The following is an 18,284-nucleotide window of genomic DNA, read 5'->3' as shown; positions in this document are numbered from 1 at the left end:
AAAACACTGTTTGGCATCAGAGGGATCACTGACTACAACCTCATCATTGTTTTCAATGTGGACTGGAGGGAATCAGTGAGTGAATGAGGGACATTCACTCTCCTAGGCCGGTACCCTACTCCAGGGGTTTTCAAAACATCATGTCATGGACCCCCTAAGGCCTAATTGACTTTCATTAGGCCATAGATCCAAGGAATCCATGGGGTAAATCATTTTGATTTTATGACCTATGGTTCAAGAGTTATAGGACAAAATGTGAGTCAGCCTGTTATAGCGCCACGTACTACTGTATGTGGCCGATTTGAAAAATGTAGGGTGATATTTCTTCCTTTGCCTCGTGGGACTGTGCGTGCAAAGTTTCACAGCAATCGGCCCCTTTTTTATGATTTGTGGTATTTTGTTCAAACTTTGGAAGCAATCGGAAAGGAATCTGATAAATCTGACAGATATGCGGTGATAACATAACTACAGAGATAATGTGTACCAAATTCCGTGAGGTTTGGAGAAAATCTGTAGGAGTTTCCCGGTGGCGCTATAATAGGCCGATGTGAAATATTTGGTGCAAAGGTTCTTCCTTGGCCACCAGGGAGTATGCGTGCAAAGTTTCACTCCAATCAGTGAAACGGTGCAGGAGATTATCTGTTCATAGACGGACGGACAGGGGTGAAAACATAGTCTCGGCCCTCCGGCCTGGCGGAGACCATAGCACATAGTCAGCTATCAAATACAGATCCTAAAAAAACAATACCACCACGGGCACGATGTACGATGCACGATGGGAACGATGTACGAAAGAGAATTTCACCCACTTCTTTACCTTGTAAACCTGTGATGTAACAATAAACCTGATCCTGATCCTGATTCTGATTCTGATTCTGAAAAAAACACCATGTGGGATGAATTTAACATTGAGCAGAACTATTCTTCCTTGGTTGACGTGGATTTAACTGATTCAAAAGAAATGCAAATAAATATCGACACACGTTTACATGGAATCTTTAATAAAAGACAAAAAAGTGTTACACCCTGGTAGAAGATAGACACACACACACACACACACACACACACACACACACACACACACACCCACCCACCCACACACACACACACACACACACACACACACACACACACACACACACACACACACACACACACACACACACACACACACACACACACACACACACACACACACACACACACACACACACACACACACACACACACACACACACACACACACATAATAAACACACACCGTGTCATACTGTAGTTGGATTTTATGTACAAACAAGTGATTCAAGGTGATCACACACAAAGATGTGCACATACAAACACGCACGCACGCACACGCACACACACGCATGTGTACAGTCACATACAGCTAACTCTGTCAAGGCCAGTCCCTCCAGAGGACACGCTGCTTATGCTGGATATTTACTGCAGCTTTGATTCAAAGGAACTGCTGTAATTATGTAAGATTTCTGGCATAATTTCCCCTTGTGACACAATCATGTCCCTGGGTACTATGGCTTTAAGGACCTGTAATCAACTATCTAATCTAGCTGTGGCACCATGCAAAGGCAGAATGTCAAGTTATTTGGAAGCCACAGCCTAAAGGAAAGAGTTGTCATAAAGGCATTTGACAGCGCTCAAAGACATTACATTTACCGTACATATTTGGCAGGACACTGTGATATAGACATTGACTGATTTGGCCTATTCTTAAACATTGTGTACATCACCCACATAATAGGGAGAAATCTTTACTGTATTTACAACATATTCATCGTGGTCTGAATTCAATCCTTAAGCTTCAAGTTTGGAAAATATTGATGTAAAATCCTCAGTGTTAATTTAACTTTGAGTGTGCACCATTACGCGTCCATTTGGTTCCATTTGTACTCTCAGAATTAAATTAGCACATTAAATGAACTGCCTGGTGATCACAAATAATGGCACCTCTCCTGACAATACATTTCATATCCCAATATCCCTACTTCCTACTAACATAATTGTTTGGCCATTGGTAGCCTGGATACAGCACACATTGATACACAAAAGGAACAATGGCTTGGAATCGTACAATTCATATCGCTGTCAGGTGTAAACCTTGTATGTCTAAAACCATTACTTTTCAGGAAATCTTGTTATATACCTTTCATTGGTTAAATATCTATAAAACCCAGACTTAACCCAGACAAACACAGACTTAACCACTGTCAACCTGGTGTCCCCTATTTGGGCATGTCATATTGGCAAAACAAAAAAAACTGTTTTTCGTGTTGTGAGCTTGTAGGTTGGCTATTTTCGCTACTTTTGCACGAAACTGTAAAAAAAAAGTATAAAATAGGGCATAACATAAAACCTAAAAGTATGAAATATGGAGATACAAGGTTTCTGCCTGACAGCAACTATATTGATGTAAAGTGGCACACACTGCCCCCAGTGATAAGAAGATCATCAAACCTAACCTTGCGTCACCAGGCTTTTGCACACGGAAGAAAGCTTGGTTTTCCCCGCTAATATCCGGTTGGACGCCACAACGTTATTGTTGTTCCCCCATATTAATCCCGAATCGAGTAGGCTGGTCTTGCCAGTCGATGCAAGTTAGAGTAAAACCTGGACACACCCACTCAGATTTAGTTATTTTTTATTTTAAAGACGTGCACCACATCACAGGTTTATGGGTAGCCCCTAAAATTATGACGCCTCTGACCGAAGGGAATCATTTTGGAGGAGCACAGGCTATATCAATATCCGCTCTACTAGTTTCCGCCGCCTGGTGACGTGAGGTGATATCCGGATTGGATGAGAAAAATGCAAAACAAGCTGATCCTAGTTTACATCAAACCTATTAAAAGTCCCGTGTAACAACCTCAAACCAGTCGGCTTAATGGAAATGGATGCAGAATGTGAAAGATGAGGAAAAATGTGATCAAGGGGCTTTCCTGGTGTTGGGGTGCGAGCGGTTCAATAAGAGGGACAAAACTGAAGGAAGTAGGTAGACATATCCAAACATCAAAGGTGTGCAGAGCGACAGTTAAAGCGTCCCCTCGTCCAGCAATTTGTTGATGCCGTGGCAGATCTTCCTCAGATAGAGTCTGTACTCCTCTCCATCCCCGTACAGCTCAGCCAGGAAATCTGCATGGGCAAAATGGTTGAAGACATGATCTATGCGCGCGTGCGAGCGCACCGTCAGGTGCTGCTCCACAAGCAGATGGAGCAGGTCCCTACACTCCAGCAGCAGCTCCGACAGAATATTCCGGTCGAAGGTGTACTCCACCTCATAGAAGCTGACTGCCGTCATGGCCGCCTGGTTCATCTTCTTCTTGAAGCGCTCCACCGTGTCCAGCTCGTCTGGGCTGAACTGGTGGTTGCGGTAGAGGATGCCGATCTTGAGGGCGATCTTGATGACGTCTTTGATGACCTTGTGGGCCTCTTTTTTGCTCTTTGTGAACTCACGGCTGGCTTTGTAGAGCTCGTCCAATATCTCACTGCTGGTGTCGTCTGTCAACAGGTTGGCCACGGCCATGGTCGCCATCTTGCTCAGGATCTTCTTCTGGGCCTGCAAGGCCAGGGAGCGAGAGTTGAAGCTCTCCTGCCCTGCAGAGAGAGAGGCAGAGAGAGAGAGAGAGAGAGAGAGAGAGAGAGAGAGAGAGAGAGAGAGAGAGAGAGAGAGAGAGAGGTTGGGGTTAATCAAGATTCTCAGAGGTCTTCTGTTTTGTTCTTTCCGGATGATTAATGTATAACAGAGGATACAGGAGATGAGTCATCGCTGGGCCTCATCCTAATGAAGTGACTGCTTATATTCTGTGAAAATGTCTAATTGTAGGCCGCAGCCTAGAAAAGTATGATTTCTTTTGAAAAGTATGATTCATATGGCTCTCACAGCACTGGGGTTGAGATAAATGCATGATGACACCATTTATAAAAATAAAGTACAAAAATATTATACAAAAAAATACAATAACAATAATAATAGGCTAATAGCAATAATAATAAAAATGATAATAATAATAATAATAATAATAATAATAATAATTATTATTATTATTATTATTATTATTATTATTATTATTATTATTATTATTATTATAAAAATAATGGACAGAATTGAAGTTGAGCAAATTATTTGAATTGGGAATTGTGTCTTCAAAACCCTAAGAAATAAACTGGACAGAAAATGTGTTCTAAGCCAATGGAAGCCAAAATAAACCCATATGAGGAATAGATGAAAAGAGTTTGCCCACATCCTATGGAAGGGTGGAGGACTTCCTGTATTGGCAGCAGAGTGGTGCTTGTGAGCGTCCAAAGAAAGGACTAACTGCTCTGGGAAACATCAAGCGGCTGTCTCAGTACAATGATGATAAGGACCTCTCTGCTTAGCTTCTCTTCTCTACAGGTTACCATTGTGCCACGCCTCACTGCAACGTTATGATGTAATGTAATACAACGGAGCAAAAAAGACGGCCTGTCTGTAGAGTCATATCCGGCACTGCCAGTGGGCTAATGTGTCTTTGTAAAATGTGAACAGTGGGTTGATTCGACGCACTGTAGGAGGACAGAAATGTTTTTGTTTATTATCTGGCAGCAAATTACACACCAGATACCTCCTTAGCTGAGGAAAGAGGCCCAACACACGCACACACGCACACAGACAGACAGACAGACAATCAGACAGACAGACAGACAGACAGACAGACAGACAGACAGACAGACAGACAGACAGACAGACAGACAGACAGACAGACAGACAGATTATGCCCAGTGGGCTGACTGGCTCATCAGGAGATCACAATCAGAGCAGGACCACCTGCTTTCTTGTCATTATGATTTTAATAAGGCAGACATCCATGTGACAACATAGAAACCATCACAGCCTCTCTCCCTTTCATTTAACCATTTAGGCCAATCAGTGGCGTACAGACACGTGACATTATTCTAGAAACGTACAAAAAGCTCATCCATCCATCTTTCTTGAAAATGTGGCATTTTGTGTGAATGGACAGATGTGGGGCGAATCTGTGACATTTCAAGTTTTTTCGTCTGAAGCCAAATGGCATTTCATGTTCAAACAATTAGCTATCAGTGACATTTAGAGCAAACTAACCACAGCAGATTGTGGCAAGCTAATACTTAATCATGCTCCATGGTTTTAGCTCATGTTTATAATACTTACTGTAGGCTACTTTGAAAACAGATCACAATGACACTGCACCTGCACTTGCATTGCGAATAGAACCCGCCATAATTATACTGTACTGCAAGTTCTATTAGCTGTCTGAATAGTAATTGGCTCATGGGACAGCTCTCTCCTTTTGCTTGATATGGCCTGTCCAGTAAACAACAACAATAACAGGCTAAAGGAACGTCTGACCCCCACGTTTGAAACATTGTGGTCACGTAACATAATATCACCAATCTTAGGCAGCATGCAAATGTTTGTGACATCTGAAACAACAGCATACTGCTCATGATGAACACTGTAACACCTGTTGCATGCATATGTGCAGGGACACAGTATTTTGTGTGGAATTTGAGTGGCAAGACTAGGATATTGAACTGTGGTTTGCATGTGTCAGATCTGCAGCTCTAATCAAACAGGCTCTCTTTGTGTCTTTCATTTCCTATTTCTCTGAGGCAGCTCTTTGTTCTATACACTGTGGTGTTTAGGAGCCCTGATGGAGAGATCTCTAAGTGATAGGACCCAACTGCCTTTAACCTGTAATTACCCGCTCACTAACAGAGTACACATGGTATTTTTTGTGTATTTTTGTGTTTTGGGGATCTCTGTACAAGTATGTTCTTTTGGATTGTATGTAGCTCAGAGTTGCTATACCACATAATATGTACTTCTATTTGCACTACGTATATCATTTTGTCATCCTGCTGCATTCTGTACAGTAGCCTACGGTATGTTCTGTTCTAATCTTTTTCACATGATAAAGATATACATATATCTTTTTCATGTGACCAATAAAAACTAAAAATGGACACGTAAGGTTTCCCTTTGGCTGTGTACAGTATGTCCTGGTGAGCCTAATGCCCAAGGCCTGTATGTGGTGATCTGCTGGTTTGAATGCTATTACTTCATATGACAAATCGACTTTTAAATGACCAGTCTTTTCATCTGTGCAATTAAGTACCCAAGACAACCTCAGATCACTACGTCTAACCACAGCCTGGCTCCAATCAGAACAGTCTTTTGAAAAATGGACCCGGTTTCATCCCTTCTGTTTTCAGTAAAAGTGCCAAACCGGGACTAATTGCACCAATTGCAGCCAACCGCATGCAGCCCGTAGGGCTGTTCCTGACCGTCAGCAGGTAGCCATTGATTCTCATGCCTTGGCCTGTGTTTCAAACACATGTTCACACTTCAGACAGGGAGGGGAAAGCAAGCAATAGATACTGCATAGTGGACTAAAGCACTGGAGTTACAGACCTACAGTATAAGGGTCCCCGAACCCGACGTTGAGAACCAGTGGACTAAAGGGACAGCATATGTGGATGTTTGAAGATGGGGGTATATGGGCTTTGCAGAATGGTGAAGGATTCTATTAGCACCAATAGTGTAAAGCGAGTAGATGTAGTCAAACTGTGCCCTATGGACAGCTGCATTGAGACGGATGTTGTGGGAGGTCTAAAGTCAGGGTTTGACACCCTGTATCACCCAGGGCCAGAGCCAGGATACACACACACACACACCTGCACGCACGCACGCACGCACGCACGCACGCACGCACGCACGCACGCACGCACGCACGCACGCACGCACGCACGCACGCACGCACGCACACACGCACGCACACACACACACACACACGTTACCCAGAGGCTGAAATGAGTGACATGGATGAGTCACAGTGACAGAGTGAGTTAGATGAGAGTGGACCTGTCATGGGAGAGTGAAGGCTAGAAAACTCTCTCTTCCCATCTCTCTCTCTCTCTCTCTCTCTCTCTCTCTCACACACACACACACACACACACACACACACACACACACACACACACACACACACACACACACACACACACACACACACACACACACACACACACACACACACACACACACACACACACACACACACACACACACACACTCATTCCCTCACTTACAGACTAACGGATACAGTAAATTATTTGCTGTATTTGGGGTAAAGTCTGTAAACACTGCAGTAAAACAGACCTGTATTTTGATTAATGAACATATTTATCCAAATAACATATTTTCCATCAACAAATCACACCTTATATTTATATATACTGTTTATTGAAAAAGAAAATGGATTGGGCCTTTAACAGAACAGAAGCAGAATTCTTCATTAGGATAACGATAGACCACAAAAGAAGCCACCGACCTGTGAGTGAGTTTACATACGACTTGTTTTGGAAGTTGGCTAAGTTGGCTTTTAACATCAGGATTAGTAAGGTGCTTGCTGCTCCAGCCGTGGCCATTGACCACTGACCAGACAGCCTGTCTTTGTTCCGCCTGCTGTTTTTAGAACACTGAGTCAACACTTTTCTGCCGTGTTGCATCAGAACGTACACCCAGGGAATGTGAACCACATGGAAACCAGCCAGCCAGGTCTGTACTGATGATGGTAGGGCAGTGGTGTAAAGCAACCCTAACTCTAAAATACATGTACTCAAGTACTGTAATTAAGTACAATTTTGAATTACCTTAACATATACTCCACTACATATCAGAGGCAAATATTGTACTTTTTACTCCACTATTTAGTTACTAGTTACTTATTTATATTATTACAACAGATACATAATTCAATTATGACCTGTTTTATACATCAGCTATTCAAAAATAGCAGATCTACAACTTTACAACGCACACGCACGCACACGTGTACCGTTTGGGTAGGAACAGCTGCATTGAGCAGATTGTTATGTATCTGAAGCCCCTGGGTGCAATTTGAAGGCCACGAGGCCTGAAGAGTTGTGAGTCATTTGCCATTCAACCAGCGCTTGCTAATAATGTCATGATGATGTTTTGCCCTGAACCATTCACTGCCTCCAAACAAATGAGACGTCTCTGCTTACGCATAAGCCGATGTTGTGATCATATCATGCATCCCGAGAACACCCAAATGTGCATATACACACACAGAAACCTGTGCAAACACACACCTCGATAACTAAGAGCCTCCCTGTTTTGAGTTGCTAATGACAACATAATCCTGTTTACTATCCGAGCAAATGGGTCACTGAGCCAATTCATTATGCTGTTGTCAACAGACACAGCAGGTACGCACCTACAATACTTGTACACACACACACGCGCACACACACACGCACGCATGTACACACAGTCACACATACACACATACACACGCACACGAACACACGCACACACAACTCTGGAAGAGACATACAGTAATAATTTGGGGGGTTTGTTCACCAACTTTTGTCACTGTTTGTGTACGTGACGTTACACTAAAAACTTTTTTGTGTGTTTACCGCTTTGTATACAGAATATACGTAACTATGCTGTGTATACTGTGTATGCTACTACACTGTGGTGTGCTTCCCTGCACCTGTCAGCTCTCCTTCCCCCCAAAACATTATTAGTGCAAACAGCAGTGAGGAAACATGCCAGTGGCACTAGACGTATGTGAATGAAAGGCTGTTGACACACGGCATTGGCTCAAAGGCGCTGAACAGTAGGACGGGTTTGGAAGACGTATAGTCAATAAGCATGCTAATCACAAGGTAGGCCGACTAAAAAAAGAAGAGCCCGCCACTCTGTTGCTCCCAAAACAAGATACTTATTTCTGACACACATTCATCGGTAATGTGTTAGAAATAAATGTCTTGTTTTGGGAAAAACAACGCTGAGAACATTTCCTCTTTACCCTGTCCGTTCAAGAAAGACACAACATGAAATAGTACAGTACGTAATACATACTGTAAACATATATTCAGGTTTATTTATATCTAACTACCTATATCTAAATACGTTTATCTACATATTGATCAATTTTACTGTTGATACTCCGTACATACTGTACACAATTGCTATATGCCCATTTTACTGGTGACAGATTGCACATTACATTTTTCTTTATTTATGTCCAGTCAGTTCTACAGCAGATGGGCAGGTCAGTCCCTATAGGTATTTAAGTCTATTTATATTTATATGCACCTCTATTTTTACCAACCAGGAGTGGAGCCTATACATTATGCACACCTGACATCTTTATACTGTATTTTTAAATATGGTTTAAAATGTTTTTTTTGTTTTTGTTTTTACTTTTTTACTACCCTTACCTGTATGTTTGTTTCATCTTTACTGCAGTGCTGCTATGAAGTTGATAAAGTGGATAAAGGTCTTGATCTATTTGTATTATCCAGGGTTTCGGCATTGCCTGCAGTTGCATACAACAGATGCCTCGCTATATTTTGTTCATTACATATACCTCAGCCATACATTTTACAAAGATGATGAGAACATCTATTGATTCATTGATTAACTCTTGCATTTGATAAATAAACTGTCAACAAGGAACTGCTGCATCAAACAAAAGGTAGTTTCCTGACAATGTGGTGAGGGAGTAGCTGGCTGAAAATGTGGCCTGCTTCGCCATGTGATGTGAACCATCAAAGGTTGTGGTTTTCCGCTCTGTGTTTTGTTTCCTTTGTGCTCAGATATACACCAATGCCTCGTCACCCAAGCTTTCTACCACACCACCCTAAACAGCCATAGTCGGTGGTCAAGTTCAGGGGTCATCAATATTTCCATACTCCATACACGGACAAATGTGTCCGTGGCAAGACTTGTCGTTGTCCATGGCCAATATTAGATTTGTTTTTTACATAACATAATAATCTTAATAATAAAACCCAATTATTGAATGTCAGTCTCCAGGTTTTCTTCAGAATATGTATGATGTAGGCTACTATGACACATAATTTTCAAGGACCGCCATTACTCTGAGAGTGTACAATTGGAACCAAATGGACCCGTAGGGCCCATTTGGTTCCATTTGTGCACTCAGAGTTACAGACCTATAATGGTCCATTTGGACCACCTTCAAGGATACGCCGAATTACATTTAGGGCTAGCTCTGTTTCTGGTAATATTTGTCCATGTCCATGGCAAAAATAGAATTTTGTCAAAAATGTCCACCACAAGCCAGCATGGCGATGAACCCTGGTCAAGTTTCATGTTTGACTTGGAGAGTTAACGTTTTTATATATTGTGGTGTGGTATTGTGAGCATGTAGATTGGCTATTTTAGCAAGCGACACTGGCACACACAACTAATTATAAAGTCAGCTTTACTTCAGCATCGAGGTCACTTGCAGTGTTAGTTCAGCTCACAGGGATTGTACAGTAGCTGTGTAGATTGGTCCGCTGCTGTATAACACCCAGGGAGGATATGGCAGCTGACCAATCAGCGCACGCTTACAACTTCTGTGCTTCTACCACTAGCCTCACCAAAGATTGTTCATTTAGGAAGCTACACCATCCCAATTGGAGCCACTAGAGGCGACATGGTACACAAATCCTACAAATGGTCTCCTGAGTGGGCACCGGTGTCTGACGGCAAATCTTGCGAACGTCCAATGTTTCTCTGTTTACTGGTGCTAGATCCCACGAGAGTGTGTTGCTGGGACAGAGAAAGGTCGATAATAAAGTAGATTTTCTCTTGATGTGTCTCTCTGAAAAAAAGCCATTTTAGTGTTAAAATGTTCGGAATATTGCGTGGCTTGTGGCGATCGGGTCCAATGTTTAGTTCAGTGACTAAAGACTGGTTCAGATGCTGTGTTCACGTTCACTCATCCATTGGAATTAATAGACTCCAACCTGATTCCCGTACCCTAAAAGGGCGTCCGCCCACTTCACGTAGATACGGGAAGTAAACCGGAGATAGCATGTCTCCGGGGCCTCACTCAGCTGGGCACATAAAGGCTGGATATGTTTTAAATACTGTACTGTACTGTGCTGACACCGTTCTATGGAGAGGAGTATGGTTCATTAACACATGGCATCATCCATCAGCTGTACCACACAGTGATGCCCTTTTCAGAAGGGTATCCAAAAAACACTAAGCCATATCATTATTGAAGGAGTGCCAGGGGGAAATGAATCCCACGCCATTAAACAAAATATGATGACCTGATTTCCTCTCCAATTTTGTAGTTCCTGTGGCCACAATTTACAAGACTGGAGAAAAATAATGAATGAGGCATTAAGCAGACTCAAGGGGCTTTAATAGCTTACTGAGTGCAAGCTTAACAAATAAATGTGAGAGGCACACACACACACACACACTCACACACGCACACACGCAGGCACGCAGGCACGCGCACGCGCACGCGCACACACACACACACACACACACACACACACACACACACACACACACACACACACACACACACACACACACACACACACACACACACACACACAGACACAGACACAGACACACACACACACACACACACACTAAGGTAGTTCTACAGAATCTACACCAACAGAGTTGAGCTGCAAAAGTGGTGCCCAGGCAGTGGTATAAAGGAGGGCTTTGTTTTTCAGTTTTTCAGCGGGAATCACTTTCTTTTTAAGACCCCCCCACCCCCTGTAGCTGGTACGTAACATTAACACCCACTAGTGAAATCATAAGGGTGACTCAAACATATCCTATTTGTTTGTGTGCATGTGTACCTATGTGTGACATGACAAGATCAGCCAGAGGCAAGAGCAAAAGAAGATTGATTGAGGAGATTTAGAATATTTAAAAAAAAGAGAGACAGAGAGGTCAAAGATTAAATACTTTTCTGAAAAACATACAGCAGCGTACCGTGCATTATTCATGACATGTAATATTTTATCCTCAGGCCAGCCAGTCTTCCAAGGGTGCTGCTGTTGTACTGAAAGAGGTCATTCACCATGTCATTAGCTCTGCTCAGAATGTGGAGACGCATCCGGACCTCGAACGTTAATAAGTAACTTTCTCGGATGTCTTGAAGCCTTGCCCTCTGGTAATGACGGTTTCAGGGTTTAAAATTCCTTACGCTTTGCAGCCACGGATTCCTTGACCGTCCTTGACTAAAACAGCCACACAGGTGTGCTCACTGATGCTTTACAGGGAAACGCAACCGCAGCAGACACATTCAGTGCCACCCTCACTCACTGCCCCTGCAGATCCCCTGAGAAAAAATGGCCATTCACCAGGTGTGCACTCGAGAAGACAAACAACCACTGTACTCGTTAATCCAAGAGAGTTAACCCATTACCTTACAGTACGCTGTAAAAGTCAGTCTAACATCTATCGTATCGTATCGTATCGTATCGTATCGTATCGTATCGTATCGTATCGTATCGTATCGTATCGTATCGTATCGTATCATATCATATCATATCATATCATATCATATCATATTATATCATATCATATCATATCATATCATGGAACACAAATACAGCTTTGACTCAGGCTTACAAACACAGCTCTGTCTTTTTTTTTGTTGGCAAAAACAGAGCTGTGAGGGCTAAGCTCTTTGTAACTGATGTATACAGTGATGCACATTGTCTGTAAAGCAGCTTGACAGATGAGTGTGATGTGTTTGGAACTATAGAGATGATAGTGTGTGTGTTATTTCTTATTTGTCCTGCGGGGACTTGGATAAGTGGCTTTACTTTATTGCAAATATTTATCCAGAGAAAAGCACTTAAGAGTCACGCACTGAGTCTGGAGGGACATAACCTGCCTTTGGCCATTTAACGTCACATTCTGCTCACTTTCTCTCTCTCTCTCTCTCTCTCTCTCTCTCTCTCTCTCTCTCTCACACTCACTCACTCACTCACTCACTCACTCACTCACTCACTCACTCACTCACTCACTCAGACACTGTACTGTACACCCCCCCCTCTCTCTCTCTCTCTGAATTGTTGTATGACACAGAATTGTCCAGATTCACTTGCTAGTCTGAGAAACTAGTTACCAAGATGGCTGCCCCTGCCTCTCTGTCCCTCTGCTGTGTTTCATTGGCGAGGTCACGTGAACCGCAGGGACGAGGGTTTAAATAAGGATATGTCCCATTGATAAAATGTGCTACTGGCCTGTCAAAGAGTGAGAGCAAAAACAGAGAGAGAGAGAGAGAGAGAGAGAGAAAGAGAGAGAGAGAGAGAGGCCTGCACCTAAGATTTGCCTTTGGCTCTTGGGAGAGAGGGAGACTTCAAACAAGAGACTAAAAGGCTGGATTGTCTACGGAGACCGGAAGGAAATCACGTTGAAGCTGTCCTTTCCGGACCAAGTGCAGCCTGCGGGACCATGTGGAATCATCCATGCCCTGTGACCTCTCTGATGTCTTCTCCAGCTGTAGGTCACTCACTGCTGCCACTGTCAGGGTGATAAGGAACCAGGCCATGGAAGACTGGTTAGCTGGGCATGGGAACTGGCTGCAGGCTGTCTCCCTTCTCCACTTCCCTCCTCTGGGAACGGCTATGGAAACTATCACATTCATTAGCTTATACTATAAACCACAACTACTTTTATATTGAATGTTGTTTTTTGCTCTCTCTCTCTGTGTGTGTGTGTGTGTGTGTGTGTGTGTGTGTGTGTGTGTGTGTGTGTGTGTGTGTGTGTGTGTGTGTGTGTGTGTGTGTGTGTGTGTGTGTGTGTGTGTGTGTGTGTGTGTGTGTGTGTGTGTGTGTGTGTGTGTTTTGCACAGATTGTAGCGCTCCTCCAATAATCTCTCTGCATTACCTGTAAATGTAAGCTATAATCACATAGAAGCTCTTGTGCATATTCGTGTGTGTGTGCGTGTGTATTTGTGTTACTGGCCCATAAACTCTAATGACAGACTGTGCGACAGAGCCTAATAAAAACTTTCCTTTACTTTTCTTTCCTTTCCTTGCCTTTCCACTCCTCGCCTCTTTTCTTTTCTTTCTGTTCCTTTCCTTGACATCTAGACATGCATGTTTCCATTTGAAATGAAGCTATTTACGGCGATAAGGTGTGTGAGATCAAAAGAGAGATGTTGGTAGAGAGATAGAAATAGAAAGTGAGAATGAGAAAGAAAGAGAGAGGGGTGAAGCTGGCAGTAGATCCCTTTGTGTTGAACTGAACAGAGCTGAACAGGAGTGAATAGAGAAAAGGATGGCTTAAGGATTTGGAGAGCTTTGGATGAGAAAAGAGAGGAGCAAAACATTAAGCAAGTTATGCTGAACTTGTTATGAATTCATATATTTCATATTGTCGCTGTTGGGAAGAAATCTTGTCAATCACGTCCAAAATTGTTACTTTTCAGGAAACGGAAAAAAAGAACCTGTGTTCCAATGGATCCAATGTAGTTTTTTTTTAGTCACAAGCTTTTGTTAATACTTTTCATTGGTTACATGCTTATAAAACCCATAGACAGACACACAACACGTTGTGACCTTGCAGATCAGCTATTTTAGCTACTTTGTGTCACATGCACTGTCATACAACAAAGTATAAAATAGGGCATTAATGAAAAGAACTATAAAAAAAATTCTACTCAGGATTTAAGTTGTATTTCTCTATTCGTCTGTCGGTTGCTTTTAGTGATTGATGATCTCTCTCTCTCTCTCTCTCTCTCTCTCTCTCTCTCTCTCTCTCTCTCTCTCTCTCTCTCTCTCTCTCTCTCTCTCTCTCTCTCGCTCTCTCTCGCTCTCTCTGTCTATTTCTCTCTCATCTTCATTGGGCTGCAAGTGACTAAGGAGGAAGTGGATTTTTTCCGGCCTGTGTGAGTCGCCACTCTCATAGACCTTAGCCAAGACTCAGCATGCCATGGCATCCTTGAGTGAAAAACGCGCGCGCGCGCGCGCGCGCACGCACACACACACACACACACACACACACACACACACACACACACACACACACACACACACACACACACACACACACACACACACACACACACACACAATCCTGCCAGTCCTCCCCATAAGTTTGGCCCCCTGGTTTGTTTACTAGTTCATTCACTCTCACAGAGTTTGTGTAAAAGGGAAACAAAAAGTAGAAGCTATAAATTCCAGCGAACTTCACTTGGTCAGTGTGCTATTGGCTATGTGGTGTGTGTCATGATAATGCCCTACATGTGTCTGAAATTAAAGGTCAGGTGCAGGGATTTCAACTCAGTCAGGCAATGTGTGATATTGACAGTTTATCTCGTTTAACCTTCCCTAAAACTGACATTACTATCCCTGGTTAACAAATATCGAGTGTTGCTGGAACTTCAGCACCCAACAAGGAACGGAAACTGACATTGTTGACAGTATAAGCAGATTAAAGTTTTTCTCAATCACTTGGAATCCAACTCCTCACCTCATTCCCAAAACAGTACAGAGGTTTCTCATAAAATAATACCACTTGTGCAAAAGCACTAAGTTAGCTAATCGCTACAACAATGTTGCCAAATGTAAAGCACCTTCTGATTATTGCGTAGACCCTGACACTCAAAATGCTAAATATGTACATCAAAACGACACAGATTGCATAGTGTTCTGTTGATGTAAAAAAGAATAATCCTGGACAAACATGTTTAATATGTATCTATTTCATCCATAGCGTGGGTGCTTTAAATGCTATCTATTTATCTATTTTCGCTGATGCACAACCAATTGCCCCTCTGGGGACAAACATTACAGTCTGAGTCAAGTTGTACTTGACTCTCATTGGAAATCCATTCTCTCAACCCTGTCTACATGTCCTCTGTGTGCCCTCCTCCTACCCCACCACGCATGCACTCGGAGACTTCTTGCACGGCGCAGATTGACACCTGCTTCTTGCTCCATTTTTACGTAGAGTGCATGAACTCTTAGCATTTATCGTTATGTTTGGGAGTATTGTGTTCACAATTTTTAACTGTGGGATGGAACTGACAGCATTTTCAATTGTGTAGAGGGAAGTTACTCACTCCAATCACGTCGTGCTGGCCTTATCTTTTGTACAAACACAATGCTCATTGTGTTGTGCATGCAATGATTTACCCAGTGAACAACTGTGTCAGTGTGAATGGGGAAAAAAACACATTGCCAATTGAGAAAAAAACAAAACAATCTGTTTTGACTGGAATGTCAAAGTGGACTGAGAATTGCATCTACGCTATGATAACGGCGCGTTTAGTATTTCACATTCTGTGTGAGCACAAATAGAAGTGAAATAGTATATTGGCCAATTCCTTAATGGTGTGGGGCGTTTGAGGCACTGAGAATGAGGTTAGAGTTTCAAGAAATAAGCAATTGAGAAAACCTGTACATCCGCTTGATACTGCTGACAGTTTTTCAAAAAGCGCTGAACCTTTAAGCAGACATTTTGCTTGCCATGATTTGAGTAGTAAAACTGGATTGACTTAAGTACTTTAATAAAGTACTTTAGTATTTTACTGTCAGGGCTGAGGCTGCTGCTCTACTACTTAGCTGCCTTACTGTACCACCACTAACTAATGGCAGTGGCCCAGGAAATGACTGTGGTTCACACACACACGCACACACACACACACACACACACACACACACACACACACACACACACACACACACACACACACACACACACACACACACACACACACACACACACACACACACACACACACACACACACACACACGTATGTATGTATGTATGTACATACAGAATTTACAAGTCCACATACCTGTGCAGGCTCCCCTCCTCCTCTCTGTCTACACAGTGCTCTTTCACCAGGCGCCACTAGTTACTGTTGGCTCTGCAGAGCCTGGCTCTCCAGTGAAACCACAACCATCTCCTCCTCCTGTGTGTCTAAGAGGCCCTGTCCCATGGTGGAAAGTAACTAAGTACATTAATCGAGTACCGTACTTTTTGAGGTACCTTTACTTTAATTGTTTTCACTTTTCAGTCCTTTTATACTTGTACTCTCCACTACATCTCAGAGGCAGATATTGTACATTTTACTCAACTAGAATTATTTTACAGATTTATTTACTAGTTACTTTGCATGAACACACATTAACCACTTAACCCTATTTTAGACTTCGGATATTTAAAAGAAAGTCACAGTTTGACAATCTTTAGTACTTTTACTTTGGTACATTAAGTATATTTTGTAAAGTATAAAAGCCTTTTTGCTTTGTGGTATTGGTGGTTTTACATTGTGATATTGCTACTTTTACGCAAGCAAAAAAGTACTTCTTCCACCACTGGCCCCATCAAAACGCCTCACAGCAGTTTTAATTCCATGTTGCAGTAATGGCTCAGCCAGGGGGAACGATTGTTCCACAAACACCATGGAATGCCTCGACACTGAGTCAGCACACACTTTCACGTGCGTGCCGTCGTGCACACACACTCACATAACACAGGCACATCCAGTTGGTGACTCCGGTGTTTACGACCAAGAACTTTCACTGAAGCTAAAGGAAAAATCACTTTCAACTGAGTCGTCTTTTCCAGTTACGGCCTTCTTCTCTGAGTTCACCAATTTTCCATTTTGTGTGTGCGTGTGTGTGTGTGTGTGTGTGTGTGTGTGTGTGTGTGTGTGTGTGTGTGTGTGTGTGTGTGTGTGTGTGTGTGTGTGTGTGTGTGTGTGTGTGTGTGTGTGTGTGTGTGTGTGTGTGTGTGTGTGTGTGTGTGCGCGTGCGTGTGTGTGTGTGTGTGTGGAGGGCTGGAGTGCAGTGAATACTCTCCATCTGTGGACCAGATTAAAGGGAGAGAAAAAATATCTTGGATGCATGTGATGAGTGAGGGTAAAAGCACGGGGGAATGGGGGAAACAGAAAGAAATGCGTGTGTATGTACATGTATATATACTCGCTATGCCAGCTTCTCATATGTAAAGTATGTGACCCAGTCTGCCAACACGGCAGTAATAAAGCAGAAGCTCTCCTCTGATCGTCAGGGGCTGCTGGTTTTCAATGCTTTTGTCTGGAGTGCAGCAGACACGGAGAACGGACTTGTTTCAACGGATTTCAATTGATCAATTGAATTGATGATAATGCCACTGTGCTCTGTTTACTGTTTGCATGCAGTTGTATGACAACATATACTTTTCAGGAGCTCCTATCTCAGTCATCAGGTAAATATAAGTTGTGTGGTCAAACAGCATCTGCCTTGGGCTATCATGTTTGTTTAGTGAAAACAGACACACCCTCTCAAACCCTCATGATTTTCACAGCTATTATTGCAACAGCCGCAGACTCGCTTATCTCCAACGATTGTGCGTTCTACGGGGCATTTTGAAGTAAGCAGGTTATGGTGTTGTGGTTATTTACATAGCCATGCTGACTCAGCTCTTAAATTTGGACG

General features: G+C 42.8%; 1 protein-coding gene across 1 annotated transcript in view; it reads right to left on the bottom strand.

Annotated features, from left to right (window-relative positions):
- Positions 1-1,031: 1,031 nt before the first annotated feature.
- tnfaip8l3 (tumor necrosis factor, alpha-induced protein 8-like 3) overlaps positions 1,032-18,284 on the bottom strand; it is a 20,844-nt gene continuing 3,591 nt past the window's right edge. Inside the window, exon 2 of the mRNA XM_084052115.1 lies at positions 1,032-3,609. Coding sequence (XP_083908241.1) covers positions 3,047-3,609 — 563 coding nt within the window. The 3' untranslated portion in view covers positions 1,032-3,046. The remainder of the gene's footprint in view (positions 3,610-18,284) is intronic.

Source organism: Gymnoscopelus microlampas, assembly GCF_963454915.1.
Source record: "Gymnoscopelus microlampas genome assembly, chromosome: 1".
In the NCBI taxonomy this organism is placed as follows: domain Eukaryota; kingdom Metazoa; phylum Chordata; class Actinopteri; order Myctophiformes; family Myctophidae; genus Gymnoscopelus; species Gymnoscopelus microlampas.
The sequence above is the reverse complement of the archived record's forward strand: the minus strand, read 5'-3'. Positions and strand labels throughout refer to the sequence as shown.